The following is a 19838-nucleotide window of genomic DNA, read 5'->3' on the forward strand; positions in this document are numbered from 1 at the left end:
TGAATCTCTGCTTTCTAGAGAGCAGACAGGCTATCTTCATTTAATGTAATACAGCATATCAACATTTCTAGGTGTAAACAAGAATATAAAATGGCTCTGAGAATATCTAGGGTACTTGATGATCAGGAGGCAGTAAAGGTCAGTGAGGACACATGTCTTGGTGTGGTTTCAGGGTGGGACTAGAAATTGACAGCAAAGTTTTCTGTAGCTTGAATTCGGGGATGTTATGGAAATGGAAATAGGTAACAATGGAGCAGATAGACAATTAGACTTTCTGTTCAGGGTTGAATAGGATGCTAAAGTTTGACACTGAGCAGTGGAGTTACTGGTGAGGCCATGTGATTTGTGTTGGGATAAAGGACAGTGGCACAGATGTTTTAAATGTTGGACAAATCAACTAAAGATCATCCAATATAAATATCACCCAGAAATCTTGTAGCAGTCAGATAGTTGTGGCAGTCAGAATTCACAGCAAGGTCCTTTAACGTGCTCTGATGGGGACTTTGCAAGATTTGAGAAGCTGTGGAATGAGGGACATTTGTTGGAAATGCTCTATGTTCAGGTCAGAGTGGACATAGGTGGGACTAGATTGGGTTGGGATATCTGGTCGGCATGGACGGGTTGGACCGAAGGGTCTGTTTCTACGCTGTATATCTCTATGACTCTAAGGGGTATGTGTGCGGAACATGACAAATCTGTATTGTATAATTTAATTGATCCTATTAAACTTGAAGGGCTAGCATGAAATCTGTTTGCAATAATTGAAGTTTAAATGATCTTTAAAATTTAAAATCAGGTTGTCTTGATTCCAAGCCTGTAATGTGAGTAATGTTGTATAACCGATATTGTTAAAGGAACTGAATGAATGAAAACCAGTAAGATTGCATTCTAGATAAAATTAAATATTCAATTGATAAGGTTAAATTTGTAACAAGCATGCCAACGGGTTGGTTATTTGTAAACCGAGAAGTTGCTGTAGGTGTAGTTATCATTTCATTAGTCGTGAGAGGACCAGAGAACAGAGAACTGACTATGTAGGTATTTCTAAGCAACCAGTTCAAACACGTAATCACACATCTCTGGAGTATGTGGGACTTGAACCATCTTTCCAGTCCACTACACGACCTGTATCTCTATCTATGAAAATGATCAAAACATGATGAGGCTGTCAAGAGACAACTGGCCAGTCTGAGGGTCTAGAAGGAAGCTTTGGCCTATCTGGAGCAGATCATGTGAGTAGCAAACACCAAGTGAAGTGTAAGGAACTATGCCGCAATATGATCGCTAGCTAACTCATGATTTAGGAAGCTATTTGGAGACCAGAAGGAGATAATGATCACTCCCTCTGTTCTGACTCTCCGACAAGCCCAGGTAACCTTGCATATCTGGATGCATGAGTACAGATATTTCTAATCAGAGTTTAGAAATGATATGACACACCTCTGGAGTAGGAGTCACCTAGCCCAGAGGTAGGGACACTACCATTACACCATAGGAGCCATAAATCTGAAAATGTAAATTTCTTTTCGAGTGCCGAATAAACATATTGTGCATAAACAATAATTTGGGAGTCTTAAATCCTTAGTATCCAGAATAAACCTCTGAACCATAAATAGTATATTAATTTACAAAATACAGAGAAACCTTGATTATCTGAACATCGATTATCTGAATTTCAGATTATCCAAACAAGATCTTCAGGTCCCGAATGTGTTATCCGAACATTCGATAATCCAAACAAAATACTCCCTATCTGTTTCATTTGGATAATCGAGGTTTCTCTGTACATTTTTATTGTAGGTTACAAGTCACCTCTCTAGGCTATCCAAGTTCATGTATCAGAAGCAGGCTACCTTTGCTCTCCAGGATTGAGCTGGCATAATATGCAGGTTTGCCAGAGGAGTATAAGTCCGGCTAGAGTTTAATGTGGACCAGCAAAGTCTTCCCATAGTGCATCCTTGTGAATTGGCAGAGTACTGCATAATGTACTGGATATGAGGCATGGATTGGCATGACACAAAGTAGGCATGGGCCTATAAGCTAGGAGAAAAAGAGGACTGCAGGTGCTGGAGATCAGAGTTGAGAGTGTGGTGCTGGAAAAGCAGAGCAGGTCACGCAGCATCCGAGGAGCAGGAGAATCAATGTTTCGGGAGTCCTGATGAAGGGTTCATGCTCAAAACGTTGATTCTCCTGCTCCTTGGATGCTGCCTGACCTGCTCTGCGTTTCTAGCACTACACTTTCGACGTGGGCCTAGAAAGAATTGTGTGAGATAGATGGAGGGGCATAGCTGTAATGGAGGAAATGAGGGGCCATACAGGTGCACACGAGTATAGACTGATGTAAAGGTTATGAGGGGCATCAGGTGGTATGGTTTGGTATGGAGTGTATGGGGAGTAATAAGAAGCCAGAGCAGTGTTTCTTTTGGACAACATCCACAAAGTGTCCATGTTAAGAAGCAGGCCTTTGCCTAGTCACCTCCATATCTTATTCCAGTGCCTCCCTGTCTGACCATCAATGTAACCACTCTGCATTGGTGTCAATACTACCTTGTGCAAGTAATCATTCAAATATAAGGATTTGGAGTATAATTGCTACAATATGCTTGTTCACATCAGGCTGCTTTGTGTCCAGTTAACAATATGCAAGTACAGTATGTAGCTTGTGTGTCAGTTTCTTTCTTATGTGCATTATTTGGTAAAACAAATGCATACAGGGATTTGGTAAGCAAAACCAATTAAATCCTTGTCTCTTCCACTTTTAGGGAGTGTTTCAACAGATCTGTGACTGAGACATGAAGGACAAAAGCCCAGAACCAATTAAAACTTTGCCAGTGATTTATGTAGTGGAACTCTGTGTGTAGATCATCCCAAATTTGACAGCTAGAAAGCTGAGTTTAAACAGGAACTGATCTTTATCAGTGATGAATAAGCCTTAATAAGAATGTTTTGGACAAATTATAAAGTAGATATTAAACAGAAGTAAGAACTTGTTGAAATTTTCCTTTAATGGTCCTATTTTCAGGAAAAGTGGTGACTTTAAAACTCTTTGCAGTTACTTGAAAAGCTATATTATTAAATTGCTGAGTTTTCAATACCCATAAGGTGTAACATGATAAAATTATAGTGGTTCATTAGAAAACATCTTGCATCTGATAGATTATTTTTGTTCAAACTTCTCTGTTAGTTCATTATAAGTAACTGTTATTTCTAGATCAAAAGCTGCTAGTTAAGATATTTTATTTGACCTGAGGTTGATTAGGCTCTATGGTTGTAAATGGATACAGTTCTTAGTAGCCTTGTAACTCCACAAAATGGTAGCAATTTGCACCTTCCTTCCAATGGAGTTTGAATGTTCGTTTATAGTAAATTACCAAGGAATAATAGCATAGAAAGAGAAAGATGGTCAGTTGAGGCTGTCCTGTCTTTCTGTAAGAGTGCTGGTCCCATTTCATGCACTTTATTTGTAGCACTGATTTTTTTTCTCTCTCTGGATGCTTATCCAATTCCCTTTTAAAAATGATAATTGAGTCTGGCTCCACCACACTCTCAGGCAGTGTATTGCAGATGTAACCACTCAAGTTTTTTTCTCATCTCACTGTCTTTTGCTAATCATGTTACAATAATACCTCTGGTCATTTATCTTTCTGCCAATGGATACATTTACTACCTACTCTCCCTAAACTGCTCAATGTTTTGAATATCATGATCAGATTTCTTCTCAAAGGTGAATGACCACAACTTAGATTAGAATAGAATATCCTGTGTAATCAAATTGCAGAAGTACAGTGAAAAGCTTTGACAATGTCTGCCTCTTATGGCATCATTTTAGGTACAAGTACCTTGATACAGTCTTGGATACAGGAATAAAAAGTAGTTGCATTAGAGTTTACAAACAAGACAGCGTTAAAGTATTGACTTTACAGTCAGGTAATAAAAAATTCAAATAATCGTTACATTTTAGCAACTCAGCACATGGTCTGACAGTCCACACCAGACCCCAGTCTACACCGTCGCAGCACTTAGCTGCTCTAAGGTAAGTTCAAGGACTGCCACCCCATGCCAGTCTCTGCCCGGGACTCGCTGCCCTCGTGCCGCTCCGGGACTCGCTGCCCTATGTGCAGCTCTGGCGTTCATAGCCGAAGCAGTGTTCCAGGGCTTGCTCTGCATGTGCTGTAATCTATCCCTGTAACTTATGTTTCTTGTCCCTGGAAGTGTTTATGTAAATATTTTCTGTACTCTCCATAATTCCTTCACATTTTCCTGATGTGTGATGCAGATGTTTTACACACAACTCCAAACGGTGTAAACCAATGTTTTATGAAAATTAACCAATTACTTCCATGCGCCTATAAAACCTTGGGTACTTTTTAGCCACTTCTAAACCTGTCCTGTTTTACCTTCAGTGTTTTGCATATACCAAACATAGTCAAAGAGATGTACAGCACGGAAACAGACCCTTCGGTCCAACTCGTACGTGCTGACCAGATATCCCAACCTAATCTAAACCCATATGCCAGCACTCAGCCCATATCCCTGTAAACCCTTCCTATTCATGTACCCATCCAGATGCTTTTTAAATGTTGTAATTGTACCAACCTCCACCAGCTCCTCTGGCAGCTCCTTCTTGCAGGAATGTTGTGATACTTGAAAGGGCTCAGAAAAGACTGATAAAGATGTTGCTAGGGTTGGAGGGTTTGAGCTACAGGAAGAGGCTGAATAGTCTGGGGCTGTTGTCCCTGGAGCATCGGAGGCTGAGGAGTGACCTTATAGAGGTTTATAAAATTATGAGGGGCATGGATAGGGTAAACAGACAAGATATTTTCCTTGGTTTTGGGGAGTCCAAAGCTAGAGAGTTTAGATTTAGAGTGAAAGTGGAAAGATTTAAAAAGGACCTAAGGGGCAGAGGGTGGTGTGCATATGGAATGAGCATGACTCTTCTTACAATTCCTTTGAAATTGTGCCATTTATGTTCCCTCTCTCACTTCATACTTTCTGCATTTAATTTTATCTGCCATGAACCATCAATTTCAACAGCGAGTCCATGCCCTCTTGAAACATTCCACTATCATTATTTTATATTAGCTGCCAGTCTCATGTCATAGTTTCCCCTTTACTTCTAGTTTACTTTTTCAGTGGACCCCCCCACCACACTTCCTTATGTCATGTCCATTGTCCGTACAAACAGTGCCTGTGAGCAAGGGAACCCCCATCTTTTGTAGGCCACTGGATTTTCTGAGGTAGCCTTCCCGTAACCTGATTCCTTAACACACAGCTGGTTAAATACCAGAAGCACTGGTATAAGGCTCACACTTGAGGGCCTTTGTTGGTCTTTGGGTGGGAAGGCTACACTTCACCCTTTGTTTTGATTGGGGATTCAGAAAAGTTGTGGGGTTCTACTATCTCATAAATCGAAGGCCCCAACCATCTGTTGAACCTGTCTTTGGCACAGAAAACTTCCAGATCAACTTATGGTGAGGCAAGACACTGCTATCGAGGTCTATATAGGACTTCAGAAGGCTCTTATAAGGAATTTCCAGGCTGAAGCAGAGGATGCTCTCTCAAAGACAAAGTAACAATGTCAGAGAGCAGAGAAGGCAGGTATGGAGAGGAAAAAATCAAGAACAGAACACTGTAAGTAGAAAGTGGAGAATGTCTTTGTGAATGGCGAGCAGAAAGGAGCAACATCTCCGTGAAATTAAATGAGGAAGAATATCTCTTCAAATGGGAGTTTGGGAAGAGCTTCTCTATGAATAACAGTTGAAGCAGTTTTGTTAGTTTTCACTAATGGAAGCAATTACAGAAGTTTTAATATCTAGGTTTGCGTCATATAGCACATAGCTGTCAGGAAACTACTGTCTGAATAATCCCAGCACCTTATTCCTTTTTAACTTAAAGTTGGCAAAGTAACTTCAATTTTCCTCATTATCATAAAACCATTACTTCATGTAGAGGAACTTTTTTCTACTATTCCAGGGTTGTAGCCTGCAGACTTCACTCCTCCAAAGAAAAGATGGGTTAACAGCATCAGTCACAAAATGAACAAAAACTAGAGGTCTGCTTTCACTGAAACATTGTCCCTCTGGCGATAAACCTGCCCAGTTGTTTCTCCTTCATTCTGCCTCTATTGCTGTATCCAACAGACAAGAAAATTCTGCCCACGAGAGCTAATTAGACATTATTCAGTTGCCTTATTTTACTTAGCTAGTGGTAGAACATTGTTCCACTAATAGCTACAACTTAGGTTTTCTTCAATCAGAACTTCTTTTATATGTTGGGAACAGGGAATTGTATCATCACAAAAGATGCTACGTTGAAATGCATATGATTGAAGGTACTGGTGTTAGATTGGGGTGGACAAAGTCAGAAGTCACAAGACACCAGGTTGTAGTCCAACAGGTTTATTTGAAATCACAAACTTTCAGATGGCTGCTCCTTTGTCAGGTGAAGTCACCTTAAATATACAGTTCCCATCTTTTCTTGTCCCTCTTGCCCTATTATTGTGACTCTTCCCTCTGCATCCCAATTTCATCCCTCTATTCCTCAGGATCCCTTCAGTATGTCTAACATCACACTCTTTCAAATTTCAATCCCTACAGTTTCTTTCCACCTAACCCACCTTCATTTCAATCTTTTTGATCACAACCCCCTTTCAGATTGACCACAGCTTATCTATTTTAGTCAGGTTTTCTGGCATTATCTTGCGTGGCTGTCTCACCTGAGCAGACTTGTTGACCCAGTCAGACTTCCTCCCCCTTAGCACTATAAGCATTTAAGAACAATGTGCAAAGCTACATATAACTGAAACTTGTCATGGGCAGGGAATGGCCTAATAGTATTATCGTTGGACTGTTAATCCAGAGACCCAGATAATGTTCCGGGAACCCGCGTTCAAATCCCGCCAAGGCAGCTGATGGAATTTGCATTCAGTTAAAAACAAATCTGGAATTCAGGGTCTAATGATGACCATGAATCCATTGTCAATTGTTGTAAAAGCCCATCTGGTTCACTAATGTCCTTCAGGGAAGGAAACTGCCATTCTTACCTGGTCTGGCTTACATGTGACTCCAGACCACATAGCAATGTGGTTGACTCTCAACTCCCTCTGAGCAATTAGGGATGGGCAAAAAGTGCTGGCCCAGAAAGCGACACCCTCATCATGTGAATGAACTTTTAAAAATTAGCTGCTTGACCTAGTCTGGCTTCACAGTAAGCAGTTACTCAAAGGAACTGCTCAGTTATGAAGGAACCAAATTACTAAAAAAAGCCTGTACTCACAGTAGCTTGGAGGCAGAGGTCTATTCTGCCAGGTCTCTGCCTCTTATATACCATCAGGTTTGTGAACAAGGGTGTTTCATGTTTATTGCCTGACAAGATGGTACCAGTGAATGGAGTTCCAGCAAGCTCAGGTGGTAATGAATATCCATGACAAGCTAATGAATGCAGAAGGAGGTCAGGAATGCCCCCTGTAAGAAAGCTTGCAAGAATTTCACATTATAATTTTAATCTATGATTGGAAAATTGGATTTTTGCCACCTCACCAATTAAGTGCTCTTGACTCCCTTTCAAAACCTCTGGCAGACTTAGCTGTTTCCACCTTATATTTCAAAAATAATAAAAAATAAACAGTGAATTTTCTTTTGTAATTTAGCCTATTTTTCTAAACAACTTCTTCAGAGCTGTTATTACACACTTCTGGAGTAGGTGCACTGGGCCTCCCAGTCCAGGAATAGGGATACCACCACTGTACCACAAGAGGGCCCCTAAAGCATACTGTACATAGAACTCGCAGGTAGTTTCTTATCCAAGTACTGACCAGACCTGAATCTGCTTAGCTTCTAGGATCAGATGGGATTGAATGTTTTCAGAGTAATATGGTTGTATGCCTAGTGAAGTTTTAAATACAAACATTAGGAGCACATGTAAGTCATTCAGCCCCTTAGATCTGCCCCATCAATATGATCATATCTGATCTGATTGTAGCCTCACATCTGAATTTCCATTCCCCAAGAAAGACGTTTTATCCCCTTGCTTAACAAGTAACTATCTATTTCTGTCTTACAAAAAAATTCAAAGACTGTGCTTTAACCATCTTTTCAGATAGAGAGTTCCAAAGACACATGACCCTCTTAGAGAAAACATTCACCTTGTCTCTGTTTTAAATGGATGATCCTTGATTTTTAAACAGTGTGTCCTAATTCTAGACTTTACCAGGTACTCTGTCAAGACTACTCAGGATCTTGCATGTTTTAGTCATGTTTTACTTTTCTAAACTCCAGTGGGTGTAAGTCTAACCTGTCCAACATTTTCTTGTTAGACAACTCTCCACTCCCCAACCCCCACCCGCCATTCCAGATGCTAGTCCAGTAAACTTGCTCTGAACTGCCTCCAATGCAGTTACATCTAACCTTTAAGTTAGGTGACCAATAATGTGCACATTACTCCAGTTTATAGTCTCCTCAATGCCTACCTTTGTATTCATTCCTTTTTGTGATGAATAATAACAGTCTGTGTTGGTTTTCATGAAAAGGACAGCCAGATCCTTCTGAAACTTGATATTGATAAAACCTTTCTCAGACTTAGGGAGACTTGAGGTCCACTAGGTGTAGACTTAAGAACATAAGAATGTAAGAACTAGAAATAGGAGCAGGCAGGTCAGCCCTCAAGTCTGCTCCACCATTTGGTGCAATGGTGGATGATCTCATCTCAATCTTCCCAATGTGTGAAAGTGTCACAGAAGATTTTGGTACACTAAGAATAAGAACTTTATTTGCCGATAATACAGATCCCAATAAATTGTTGCTTTAAAAAAATCAGAATATAATTGCTGACAATCTTTTAAGATCTAAGATATACCAGTATCTAGTGACTTTCGACTTTTCTCCTATGGCCAAGCATTATTCCATAAATTCCTGAGAGTTGATGTTTAGTATGGGGAATTATGTAAATAAGACTTTCATCAATGATATGGTAGAGAAAAGTCATGCACAACACTATTTCAGCATAAAACTATCCTGAATCAGTTATATATGAATTTCCTCAGATAGAAATTGTCAAGTTATACTGAACTTTTGAGGAAATTGCAGGCCTTTCTCATGAATACATCCTCTTCAATGCTTGAATATACTGTTTGTGGACACTCTTGTTATCTCTAAATCCATAAAATGATGCCCTTCATTCTGTATGTTTTCCTAATTAAAACCGTAATGCATCTAGCATCTGACAGGCAGGCCAAATATTTACTTTCTCAATTAAATGTCCACTATATTAAGCTTCAGTCTCTATTGAGATCTTTCCAATTTAGTGGTTTGCTCTGAAAATTGATATGAACATGTTACTCAGAGAAAATGTTCATCCGTTATGTTACTTTTATATGTCACTGTCACTTCATTGAATCCTTGTTTAGAAAGAAGAAGACAAGTGTTAATTTGTGTGGTGATCTTCATGACCACACAAAATACCACCACTAAAATACTTTGCAGCCAATAGTGCATTGTCGATGAGGGAATGTGGCACCTAATTTGATAATATATTGCACAAATAGCATGATGCTGATAAGGAATATTGTCTCTGCTATTTTATTCAAAATTATATCATAGAGTCTACCTCAGAGAGCAGATGAGTCAATAGTTTAATTTTGCATTTGAAAAATGGCAATTGTACAACACTGAAAATGTGTTGCTGGAAAAGCGCAGCAGGTCAGGCAGCATCCAAGGAACAGGAGAATCGACGTTTCGGGCATAAGCCCTTCTTCGGGCTTATGCCCGAAACGTCAATTCTCCTGTTCCTTGGATGCTGCCTGACTTGCTGCGCTTTTCCAGCAACGCATTTTCAGCTCTGATCTCCAGCATCTGCAGTCCTCACTTTCTCCTCGAAGAATTGTACAACACTCCCTCAGTATTTTACTGGAGTATTAACTTTGATTTTTGTGCCCAAATTTCTGAAGTGGGATTTAAATCTACACCTTCTGGCTCAGCTGACAGTTCTACCAACAGATCCAAGCTTAATCTTTATGGGTGTGCATTGATCTTGCTACATGCACAGTATGTCAAGTTTGGCGCCTGGAATCATTAGAGATTTGGAATTGTTTTGGGCAACCACATCTTATCATTTTCTCTTGTTGAGCAGTAAGATTAAGATCTGGCTTGCAAACCAAGTTTTACATTCAACAATTTTAACTTTGAAACAAAGGCACCTACATGGCTGTTTTGAGTATTGGTGCTGTTTCGATTTCCTCAAATGTAAACTTTTTCATCAAATTTGGCATAATTGTTTGCTGGTTGCTAGTCTATCTAAATATGCGAATGCCTCAACATTCACAGACCTTTACTAAGACATTCTGTTTTCTCATGCAAGCCTTTCGTACACAATGGAAAAAGTTTGATTTGCGTACTTGGATGTAGAAACATGATCAACACTTTGTTCATTAAATGCTTATCTACCGAGAAATCTGGACCTGTTCTCACAGTCGTACAGTCAAACATTGCTGCTCTATATCTTCAATTGGAGACTTGAGGACTTCAGAAGTAGAGCCTTTAGGTTTTTGTTTTAAAAATGCTTTCACATTTAATGGTTCTATTTATGTGAGATTTTATAGGATAGTTACATTTGAATGTCTATTGAATTCAAGGGAAAATTATATCATATAGAGTTACATGTGACTTGCTGCTTATTCTGCCCATTGATAAGCTTATGTCGCTTAGTTACCATATGGGAAAAAGTGAGGACTGCAGATGCTGGCATTCAGAGTCAAGAGTGTGGTGCTAGAAAGGCACAGAAGGTCAGGCAGCAGGAGAATCAACGTTTAGGGCATAAGCCCTTCATCAGGAATCATTTTCCAGCACCACACTCTCGACTTAGTTACCAAGTCCAATTAAAATTCAAGCGCTACGTTTAACATTTTGAAAGCAAAGGACAAAGAAGCTAGCTTTACATTGTGGAGACATACAGACTTAGGCAATCTGATTTCAAAGCACTGGAGACAGACAAAGTAAGTCACAGAGTGAGAGAGAGAGAGACAAAGGGACAGCAACTCCCGTCAGCAGAAGGAATAAAATTGTTCCTCTGTTATCTGCCAGTCAGAACTCTGATGGAAAATTGAAGGGCAGAAATATTTAAAGGCACTGGGAAATTCTGGTGGTGAGACCAGGAAAGAATTGCTAGAGTGAGCCTTGCTGCTAAAAGACGTTTTGAGGATTTCAGAAGACAACATTTTTTTGTCTTAAATTTGTGAACCAGGAGAAGTGAGCATGTTAGAAACTGGGAATAACTTTGGACTGGCTGCTGTAAAGACTAACTTCTGTGGAGAACGTAGTGTAATATTTAATTTTGGTGTGGTGGCATTGGTCGTGATAAGAATCTAGTCAGGAATGTCATTTCTGTAGTTTAGAATTGTAATTACCTCCAGAGTAATGTTCAGTTTATGTTGATTTTGGTTTCTTTGTCACAGTAGAAGTCTTAAAAATTGAAACCCTGACATGCAATTCCTTTAAGTCAGTTGCTGGAAATTGAAATCCCTTTGAAAGTTATTGATCTCTACGGGGATTGTAACAAAAGTTACTGCTTTTTTTCAGCTGGACAGTTTCTGTTCTATATATGATTTCTTGTCACTGTATCATCAAGCAAGGCAAGGAAACTTTGGTTGCTTTGGTTTGTTAACTTTCCAAAAAGTCAATGTCAGTTTGGCTTGAGTAGACTATACTATTGTATCATAAGGAAATGCATGGTGTGCAAACATTTGGCCTTTATCTAGTTGTTGCAGTAAGAATACACATGTATATATAGATATAGATGTGAAAGTTGACTTGCACAAGTGCTTGCAATAAATTTAGTAGATTTAATTACTGTGACTATAAATGTCTTATTGTAGAATTGATTGTCCTTAATAAATTACTGAACTCATTCATATGTTTAAAGTCATCAAATACCTTTATTTTTCAGTTTGACGGACCTTACAGCCATGTCTGACTTTCTTTTATTGGAGAGGCTTAATGTTAGCAATAATCGCTTATCAGGTGAAGTAAATCTTTATTTTTTCTCCATTATTTTTCTTTTCGTAATTTACTTGCATGAAGCTTTGTATGAGTGAGTGCATTTCCTTTGATCAGGAGGACAGGGTTTCCTGTATGTGCCTTTAAATATCGCTGTGAGTCAGTGTGATACCTTTTGGAGTAGTCAAGATCAAACCTCAGTTTACGTTAAGAATTGAACACAGACGCTTCCTTTAATGAAAAATTAATAATCTATCACAATGCAACTATTTTTATACATTGATATTGCACTTTAGCTAAAAACTTTAATTCATGAACTGATACTTCACACAAAGATGTGTATCTATTGCATACTTTGAGGAATCTTTATTTTGTTGTTTTTTCTGTATTAAAAATAATCTGGCTGCTTTAGGGCAGTATATTTAGTTCTTTAATATGCCCACGATGCCTTTGATTTGAAATGATATCTGTAGTACACATAAGCACTTCTGGTGCAAACCATGCTGGCTGCTATTTTGGTGAGAATGTTGGTGTATGTGCAGAGAGTGTCAGTAAAAAAAGCAGACTAGTGCTCCAAATACCTCATTTTCAACATACACATTTGAACATATATTTAGCAGCAGAATTGCTGAAGTGGTACTGGTCTTTTATTTTTGCATAAGATCTGAGACTACTTTTCAAAAGTAATTTTATATCATGTCAGACCTTACTTTCAGTTTATAATACCATGTAAATGTACTTCACAGAAGATGACAGTCATAACAGTTACACAATAAAGTTAAATCAGTCTGTATAAGATGTTGACGAACAATGTACATTTTTTGTAGTTACATCTTTAATTTTGTACAGTAGGAGTGTGATCATTCATACCATGTTAAAAATCACACAACATCAGGTTATGGTCCAACAGGTTTAATTGGAAACACAGTAGCTTAAACCTGTTGGACTATAATCTGGTGTTGTGTGATTTTTAACTTTGCACACCCCAGTCCAACATCTCCAAATCATTCATACCATGGAGAGTGTATTTTCGTGTTTAACACTATTGATAAAAGCTTTTGATTCTCGAGGTGCTTCATGTGAATTTGCATGTACGCCCCATGAAAGAACATCAATTAAAAGTTTTGCAGTCACATATTCAGATTCCTTGTTCAAAAATACAATTATGTGAAATAAGATCTCTGAACTGGTTGACCAGAAAATCAGGATGATCAATACAGCTTTCTGAATGGAAAATTATATTCAAACAATCTATGTGAGATTTTGTTGAAGAATTATTCACAGTCAATAGAGAACAACAAAGATGTAGCGTAAAGTGATGTCACCATCGTCCCAGAGGATTATAGGCTGCTATTTCATCAGAATGACCAAGATGAGTGGTAGTGAGTTTAATCTGAGGGTCATCATGCCTCAAGAAAGGTATGAGGTTGAAATGATCCGACCTTCATGGTAACATCAGCCAGTGCAGGAAATGAACCCATGCTTTTGGCATCACTTTGTATTGCAATCTATCTGTTCAGCAAACTGAGCTAATCAACTCACTGATGTAGTATACTTGGATTTTTAAAACACATTTGATTAAGTGCCACATCAAGGAGGCTGGACAAATTAAAGTAGGGTATAGGGAATAACATATTAGCATGGATAAAGGGTTAGCTAGCTAACCAGGAGCGGTGAATTGGGACAACTGTATCTTTGATCCATTGACAAGCTGTCACTAGTGGAGTGTCACCAGGGTAAGTGACACTTCACTTAATCCTAAATTGTTTACAGTCCAGATCAATGACTTGGATGAGGGGACTGAATGTACAATAGTTAAATTTGTTGATGATATCAAAATTTATAGAAATAAATTGTGAGGAGGGGGTGGAGAATTTGCAAAGAAATGATTAGGAAGACAGATGGAATTTTGTTATTTATGGCTGGGGAATAGAATATAGGGGCAGGGAATTGTTATTGTAGCTGGTGATATCCCACGCAGAGTATTGTGTATAGTTTTAGTCTCCTTATTTGAAAAAAAAGATATGGTTGCTTTGGAAGCAGTTCACTCAACTCATTTCAAGGATAAGGAAGGATTATGAAGGAAGGTTAAACAGGTTAGATCGATTCCCATTGGTGTTTTGAAGAATTAGAGGTGATCTTATTGAAGCATGTAAGATCTTGAAGGAAATGGATAGGGTTGGATGCCAAGAGGATATTTCCTCTTGTGCAGGGTATCAAAGATTATGGGGTGCAGACAGGAACTTGGAACTGAGACGACAACTGAATCACTTGAGACCTTATTGAATGGTGGTGGAGGCTCATAGGCCAAATGCCAACTCCCACTCCTAAATCCTATATATTTTCTGTATTTAGTCCCATATGGAAGGCAAATCTGCGGGTTTTTATCAATGTGGGGTGAATTTTCAAATCATTGTTTTCTGCTTCCTTGTGCACTGGGATAAATACTTCTCTTTGTAAAAGTCATACCCTTCAAATTATTTTTCCAACTTGTTGATTTTTCAGAACCTACATATTACTGATATGCTTTGTTTTATCTGCTTTAATCTATTTTGAATATGTTTGCTTTATCATAGATCTCAAGAGCTTCCTTTTAAGTCTTAATGGATGTCATAGACTGCTGGAATTGTTACTACATGGGAATCCACTTCAGCAAGAGTCAGGCTGGAGGTGAGCCAAACCCATTTTTCAAGCTTTGCTGTCTGACAGGCAGAATAGTTCATTGTATTGAATATAAAAGTTAAGAATGCCTCAATAAAAGTTTAAATGTCTGTAAATGTAGAATCTGTATTAAATACGTAGACTAGTGTTATAGAAAATCCTGATGTGCATACATCTGCATTATCTACATGGGAAGTTTAAACTTCTAATTGTTAGCCTTACTATGTCTGGATTGCTCTGCGATTCCTACGGCAGTGGGATCAAATGGTCAGAACTGTGCTGGCTTGGTCTTTTTAGTAATTTAGGAACGGCTGTTTTGTATCAAAGTTATTTCTTATGGATGTTTTTTCTTCCTCAGCATCTCAAAACTTGCAAGTTGTTATATGGCCCATTGGTTCTCTTTATACTGCAGAATGGTTGAATCAGCATGGAGATGGCATGAATAAGAACTTTTAAACTTACCCTTTTGAAAGATTCTTGAATCGTGACGCTAGTTCATTAGTCCTCTGCAGAACTGTCATTCAGACTTCATATCATTAACTTAAGTAAAAATTTGAAGTGATGGCGGGAATTGTTTTGAAACACTTATCCCTCAATACAGCTGACTTGGTTAGGAGAGCAAAATGCAGGCTTTATACTTGCACTTTTATCCCAGATCGCCCTAAATTATTAGTGCAGAATTTGTGCCAGATAATTCCAGATTTTCTTCCCACAGTTTTTAAATGACAATGGAGAAAAATCATTGTGTCTATTTGATTCCAAGTTTTTGGTAATTGGTACATTATGTGAATCTAAAACAGATCTAACTTTTCAGACTTAGTATGTAGGTACATCCTATTGCTATTAAGGAGCGAGTTCCATGATCTTGAGTGACAGTGTAGTGTGTAACATGAGGGGAACAGGCAGGTGACAGTGATACCATGCTTTTGTTTCCCTTGATCTACTAGGTGATAAACGTTGTAGATTTGGAAAATGCTGCTGAAGAAACCTTGGCGAGTTGCTGCAATATTTCTTGTAGATGGTACATTAACAGGGAAAAACAGGGTGGATAAAGATAAACTATCTCCTGTTGTGGTCTAGGCCAGACCACTCAAAATATTCTTAAACAGGCAGCCCACACTGTAACTTTGCTATTTGTTTTGGTAAATTTACAGTGAAAATTACCCAGAGTAAGTTAGCTAGGCTGACTACCAGATTTTAAAACAGACAAAAATTTATTCACAAAATTACAAAATGAAACACAAAGAACAGAATATAGAATACCCACAGAACTCAGTCTATCCAAACTAGACTTAGTTATGCTGTTCCAAAAATACACAACAGTCCTAATAAATAAAACCCTTTAAACACAGAGTAAAAATGAAAAATAGACTTAAAGGTTGAAGTTAGAAAGGCAGAAGGAGAGAGAGTTTAGCAGCCTGTTTCCACACAGCTCACTGCTGAACTGACTCAAACAAAACTTCAGCTTTTCGGACTGACCACTCCCCTTTCATTATGCAGGTCACTTCCACAACATGAAAGCTGTGGCCTAAAGTCTCATCTGTTTATATATAAACGAAAAGGCCTCCAAATACCCTTTTCATCTCTGTACGAACCCAGCTGATTCGGAGCCTGGGTTGTTTTATGACTCATTCCCCCTACCCCTCCCCCCCCCCCCCCGCCCTGTAAAAAATCAAGGACACAGTATCCTTGAGAAAAGGAACAGCTTTTAGAAAAAGGACCAGCTTTGTGACACTCCACTGTTTGAAAATTCTAAAACCACAAGGCATAGTCTAAGAACTAGGGCCAGACCATTCAAGAGGGATGCTAGAAAGTACACATACAAAGAGTTGTGGAGGTTTGGAACTCTCTTCCTCAAATGGTGGTCGATTTGATGCTCATTCAATTGTTAAGTTTAAGTCTAAGATAGACACTTTTTTATTAAGCAAGGATAGCAAAAGATATGGGTCGAAGGCTCACATATGGAGTTAGGCTACAGTTCCGTCATAATCTTATTGAATGGTGGAGCAGGCCTGAGGGGCTGAATGGCCTACTGCTCCTCTTATGTTCCTATGTTACTCTCAGTGGCTGTGGTTTGTCTGTGGTGAAGGGAGTAAATGGTGAAGGTGTTGGATGGGATGTCAAGAAACCCAGTTACTTTGATGTGGTTAATGTTGAACTTCTGAACTGTTGTTGGAGCTACACTCATCCAGGGTGTGTGTATTCATTGCACTTTTCAACTGTTTTTTGTAGATTACAGTCAGGCTTTGAAGAATCGAGAAATTAGTTTCTCACTGCTCTTGTGGGCACTGTATGTAAATGGCTAGTCCATTTAATTTTTTGTTCATTAGCAAACCTAGGATATTGATAATTCAGTGATGTAATGTAGTGAATGTCAAGGGGTAAGTGTTTTGATTCTGTCTAAACTGAAATGGGCATTGCCTGGCACTAAGCAACCGAAGTTGCATGTGTAAAGAATTGCTTCACAATCTGACAAATTGGAAACCGAGCTGCAAACCTAGCAATCACCAATGAACATCCCTACTTCTCACCCTATGAATGTAGAAATCTTATTGATATAGCAACTAAAGATGCTTCAGCTTGTAATATTAAACATCCTGAGATGGGCTGTCTTGTAGCAGAGTCGGAGTGTCCCGACCATTGGATGGGAGGCCTGGGTTCAAGACCTACCTGTGCTAGAGGTATGTAATAACATCTCTGGGACAGATTGGTTCGGAAAAATAGGTTAATATCCTGAAGGAGGCCCTCTTGTGGCACAGTAGTAGAGTCCCTGTCCCTGAACTAAGAAGCCTGAGTTCAAGTCCTATCTGCTTCAGAGGTGTGTAATAACATCTGAGACAGAATGATTAGGAAAAATAACTTTTTAAAATATTAAATATCCTGAGAATCTCCTGTGAAGATATCTGAGCTGAGCTGTTTGGCTCCAACAAGTACACTGTCTTCCTTTTGTGGATCAGTGGTGCTGGAAGAGCACAGCAATTCAGGCAGCATCCGAGGACAGGCAAAATCGACGTTTCGGGCAAAAGCCCTTCATCAGGAATAAAGGCAGAGAGCCTGAAGCGTGGAGAGAGATATTTGGGGCCGTGATGGTTAAAGTACAGTGGAAGGTATGTCTGGCCGTGATGGTTACTGTACAGTGGGGGATATGTCGGGACCGTGACAGTTACTGTACAGTGGGAGGTATGTCGGGGAGTGATGGTTGCTGTACAGTGGGAAGTATGTCGGGCCGTGATGGTTACTGTACAGTGAGAGGTATTTCGGGCTGTGATGGTTACTGTACAGTGGGAAGTATGTATGGCCATGATGGTTACTGTACAGTGGGGGGGTAGGTCTGGACATGATGGTTACTGTAAAGTGGGGGTATGTCAGGCCGTGATGGTTACTGTACAGTGTGAGGTTTGTCCGGCCATGGTGGTTACTGAACAGTGCGTGGTATGTCAGGCGGTGATGGTTACTGTACAGTGGGAGGTATGTCTGGCCGAGATGGTTACTGTACATAATGAGGTATGTCGGTGTGTAACGGTTACCATACAGTGGGAGGTATGTCAGGCCGTGATGGTTACTATACGGTGCGAGGTATGTCGGGGCCGTGATGGTTACTGTACAGTGGGGGTTCTGTCGGTCCATGATGGCTACTGCACAATGGGAGGTATGTCGGGCCATGATGGTTACTGAACAGTGCGTGGTATGCCAGGCGGTGATGGTTACTGTACCGTGGGAGGTATGTCGGGCCGTGACGGTTACTGTACAGTTGGTGGTATGTCGGGCCGTGACGGTTACTGTACAGTGTGAGGTATGTCGGGCCATGATGGTAACTGTACAGTGGGAGGTATGTCTGGCTCTGATTGTTACTGTACAGGGGGAGGTATGTCTGTCCGTGATGGTTACTGTGCAGTGGGAGGCATATCGGTGTGTGACGGTTACTGTACAGTGGGAGGTATGTCAGGCCGTGATGGTTACTGTACGGTGGGAGGTACGTCGGGGCCGTGATGGTTACTGTACAGTGGGAGTTATGTCGGTCCATGATGGCTACTGCATAATGGGAGGTATGTCGTGCCGTGATGGTTACTGTACAGTGTGTGGTATGTCAGGCGGTGATGGTAACTGTACAGTGGGAGGTATGTCCGGCCGTAATGGTTACAGTACAGTGGGAGGTATGACGGGCCGTGACGGTTACGGTACAGTTCGATGTATGTCGGTGTGTGACGGTTACTTTACATTGTGAAGTATGCTGGGCTATGATGTTTACGGTACAGTGGGAGGTATGTCGTGCCGTGACGGTTACTGTACAGTGGGAGGTATGTCGGGCTGTGACGGTCTCTTTACATTGTGAAGTATGCTGGGCTGTGATGGTTACTGTAAGGTGGGAGGTATGTCGGGGCCGTGATGGTTACTGTACAGTGGGAGGTATGTCTGGCCGGGATGGTTACTGTACAGTGGGAGGCATATCGGTGTGTGACGGTTACTGTACAGTGGGAGGTGTGTCAGGCCGTGATGGTTACTGCACGGTGGGAGGTACGTCGGGGCCGTGATGGTTACTGTACTGTGGGAGTTATGTCGGTCCATGATCGCTACTGCATAATGGGATGTATGTCGTGCCGTGATGGTTACTGTACAGTGCGTGGTATGTCAGGCGGTGATTGTAACTGTACAGTGGGAGGTATGTCCGGCCGTGATGGTTACTGTACAGTGGGAGGTATGTCGGGCCGTGACGGTTACTGTACAGTTCGATGTATGTCTGTGTGTGACGGTTACTTTACATTGGGAAGTATGCTGGGCTGTGATGTTTACGGTCCAGTGGGAGGTATGTCGTGCCGTGACGGTTACTGTGCAGTGGGAGGTATGTCGGGCTGTGACGGTTTCTTTACATTGTGAAGTATGCTGGGCTGTGATGGTTACTGTAAAGTGGGAGGTATCTCGGTCCGTGATTGCTACTGCATAATGGGAGGTATGTCGGGCCGTGATGGTTACTGTACAATGCGTGGTATGCCAGGCGGTGATGGTTACTGTACAGTGGGAGGTATGTCCGGCCGTGATGGTTACTGTACAGTGGGAGGTATGTCAGGCCGTGACGGTTACTGTACAGTTCGATGTATGTCTGTGTGTGACGGTTACTTTACATTGGGAAGTATGCTGGGCTGTGATGTTTACGGTCCAGTGGGAGGTATGTCGTGCCGTGACGGTTACTGT

The 19838-nt window shown here is 40.3% G+C and overlaps 1 protein-coding gene across 1 annotated transcript in view; it reads left to right on the forward strand.

The window, feature by feature from the left end:
• The window catches only part of lrriq1 (leucine-rich repeats and IQ motif containing 1), a 180313-nt gene that overhangs the window by 45595 nt on the left and 114880 nt on the right, over positions 1-19838 (forward strand). Inside the window, exons 13-14 of the mRNA XM_043709694.1 lie at positions 11938-12011; positions 14564-14657. Of these exons, the coding sequence (XP_043565629.1) occupies positions 11938-12011; positions 14564-14657 (168 nt within the window). The remainder of the gene's footprint in view (positions 1-11937; positions 12012-14563; positions 14658-19838) is intronic.

This window comes from Chiloscyllium plagiosum, chromosome 19, assembly GCF_004010195.1.
Source record: "Chiloscyllium plagiosum isolate BGI_BamShark_2017 chromosome 19, ASM401019v2, whole genome shotgun sequence".
NCBI lineage: Eukaryota > Metazoa > Chordata > Chondrichthyes > Orectolobiformes > Hemiscylliidae > Chiloscyllium > Chiloscyllium plagiosum.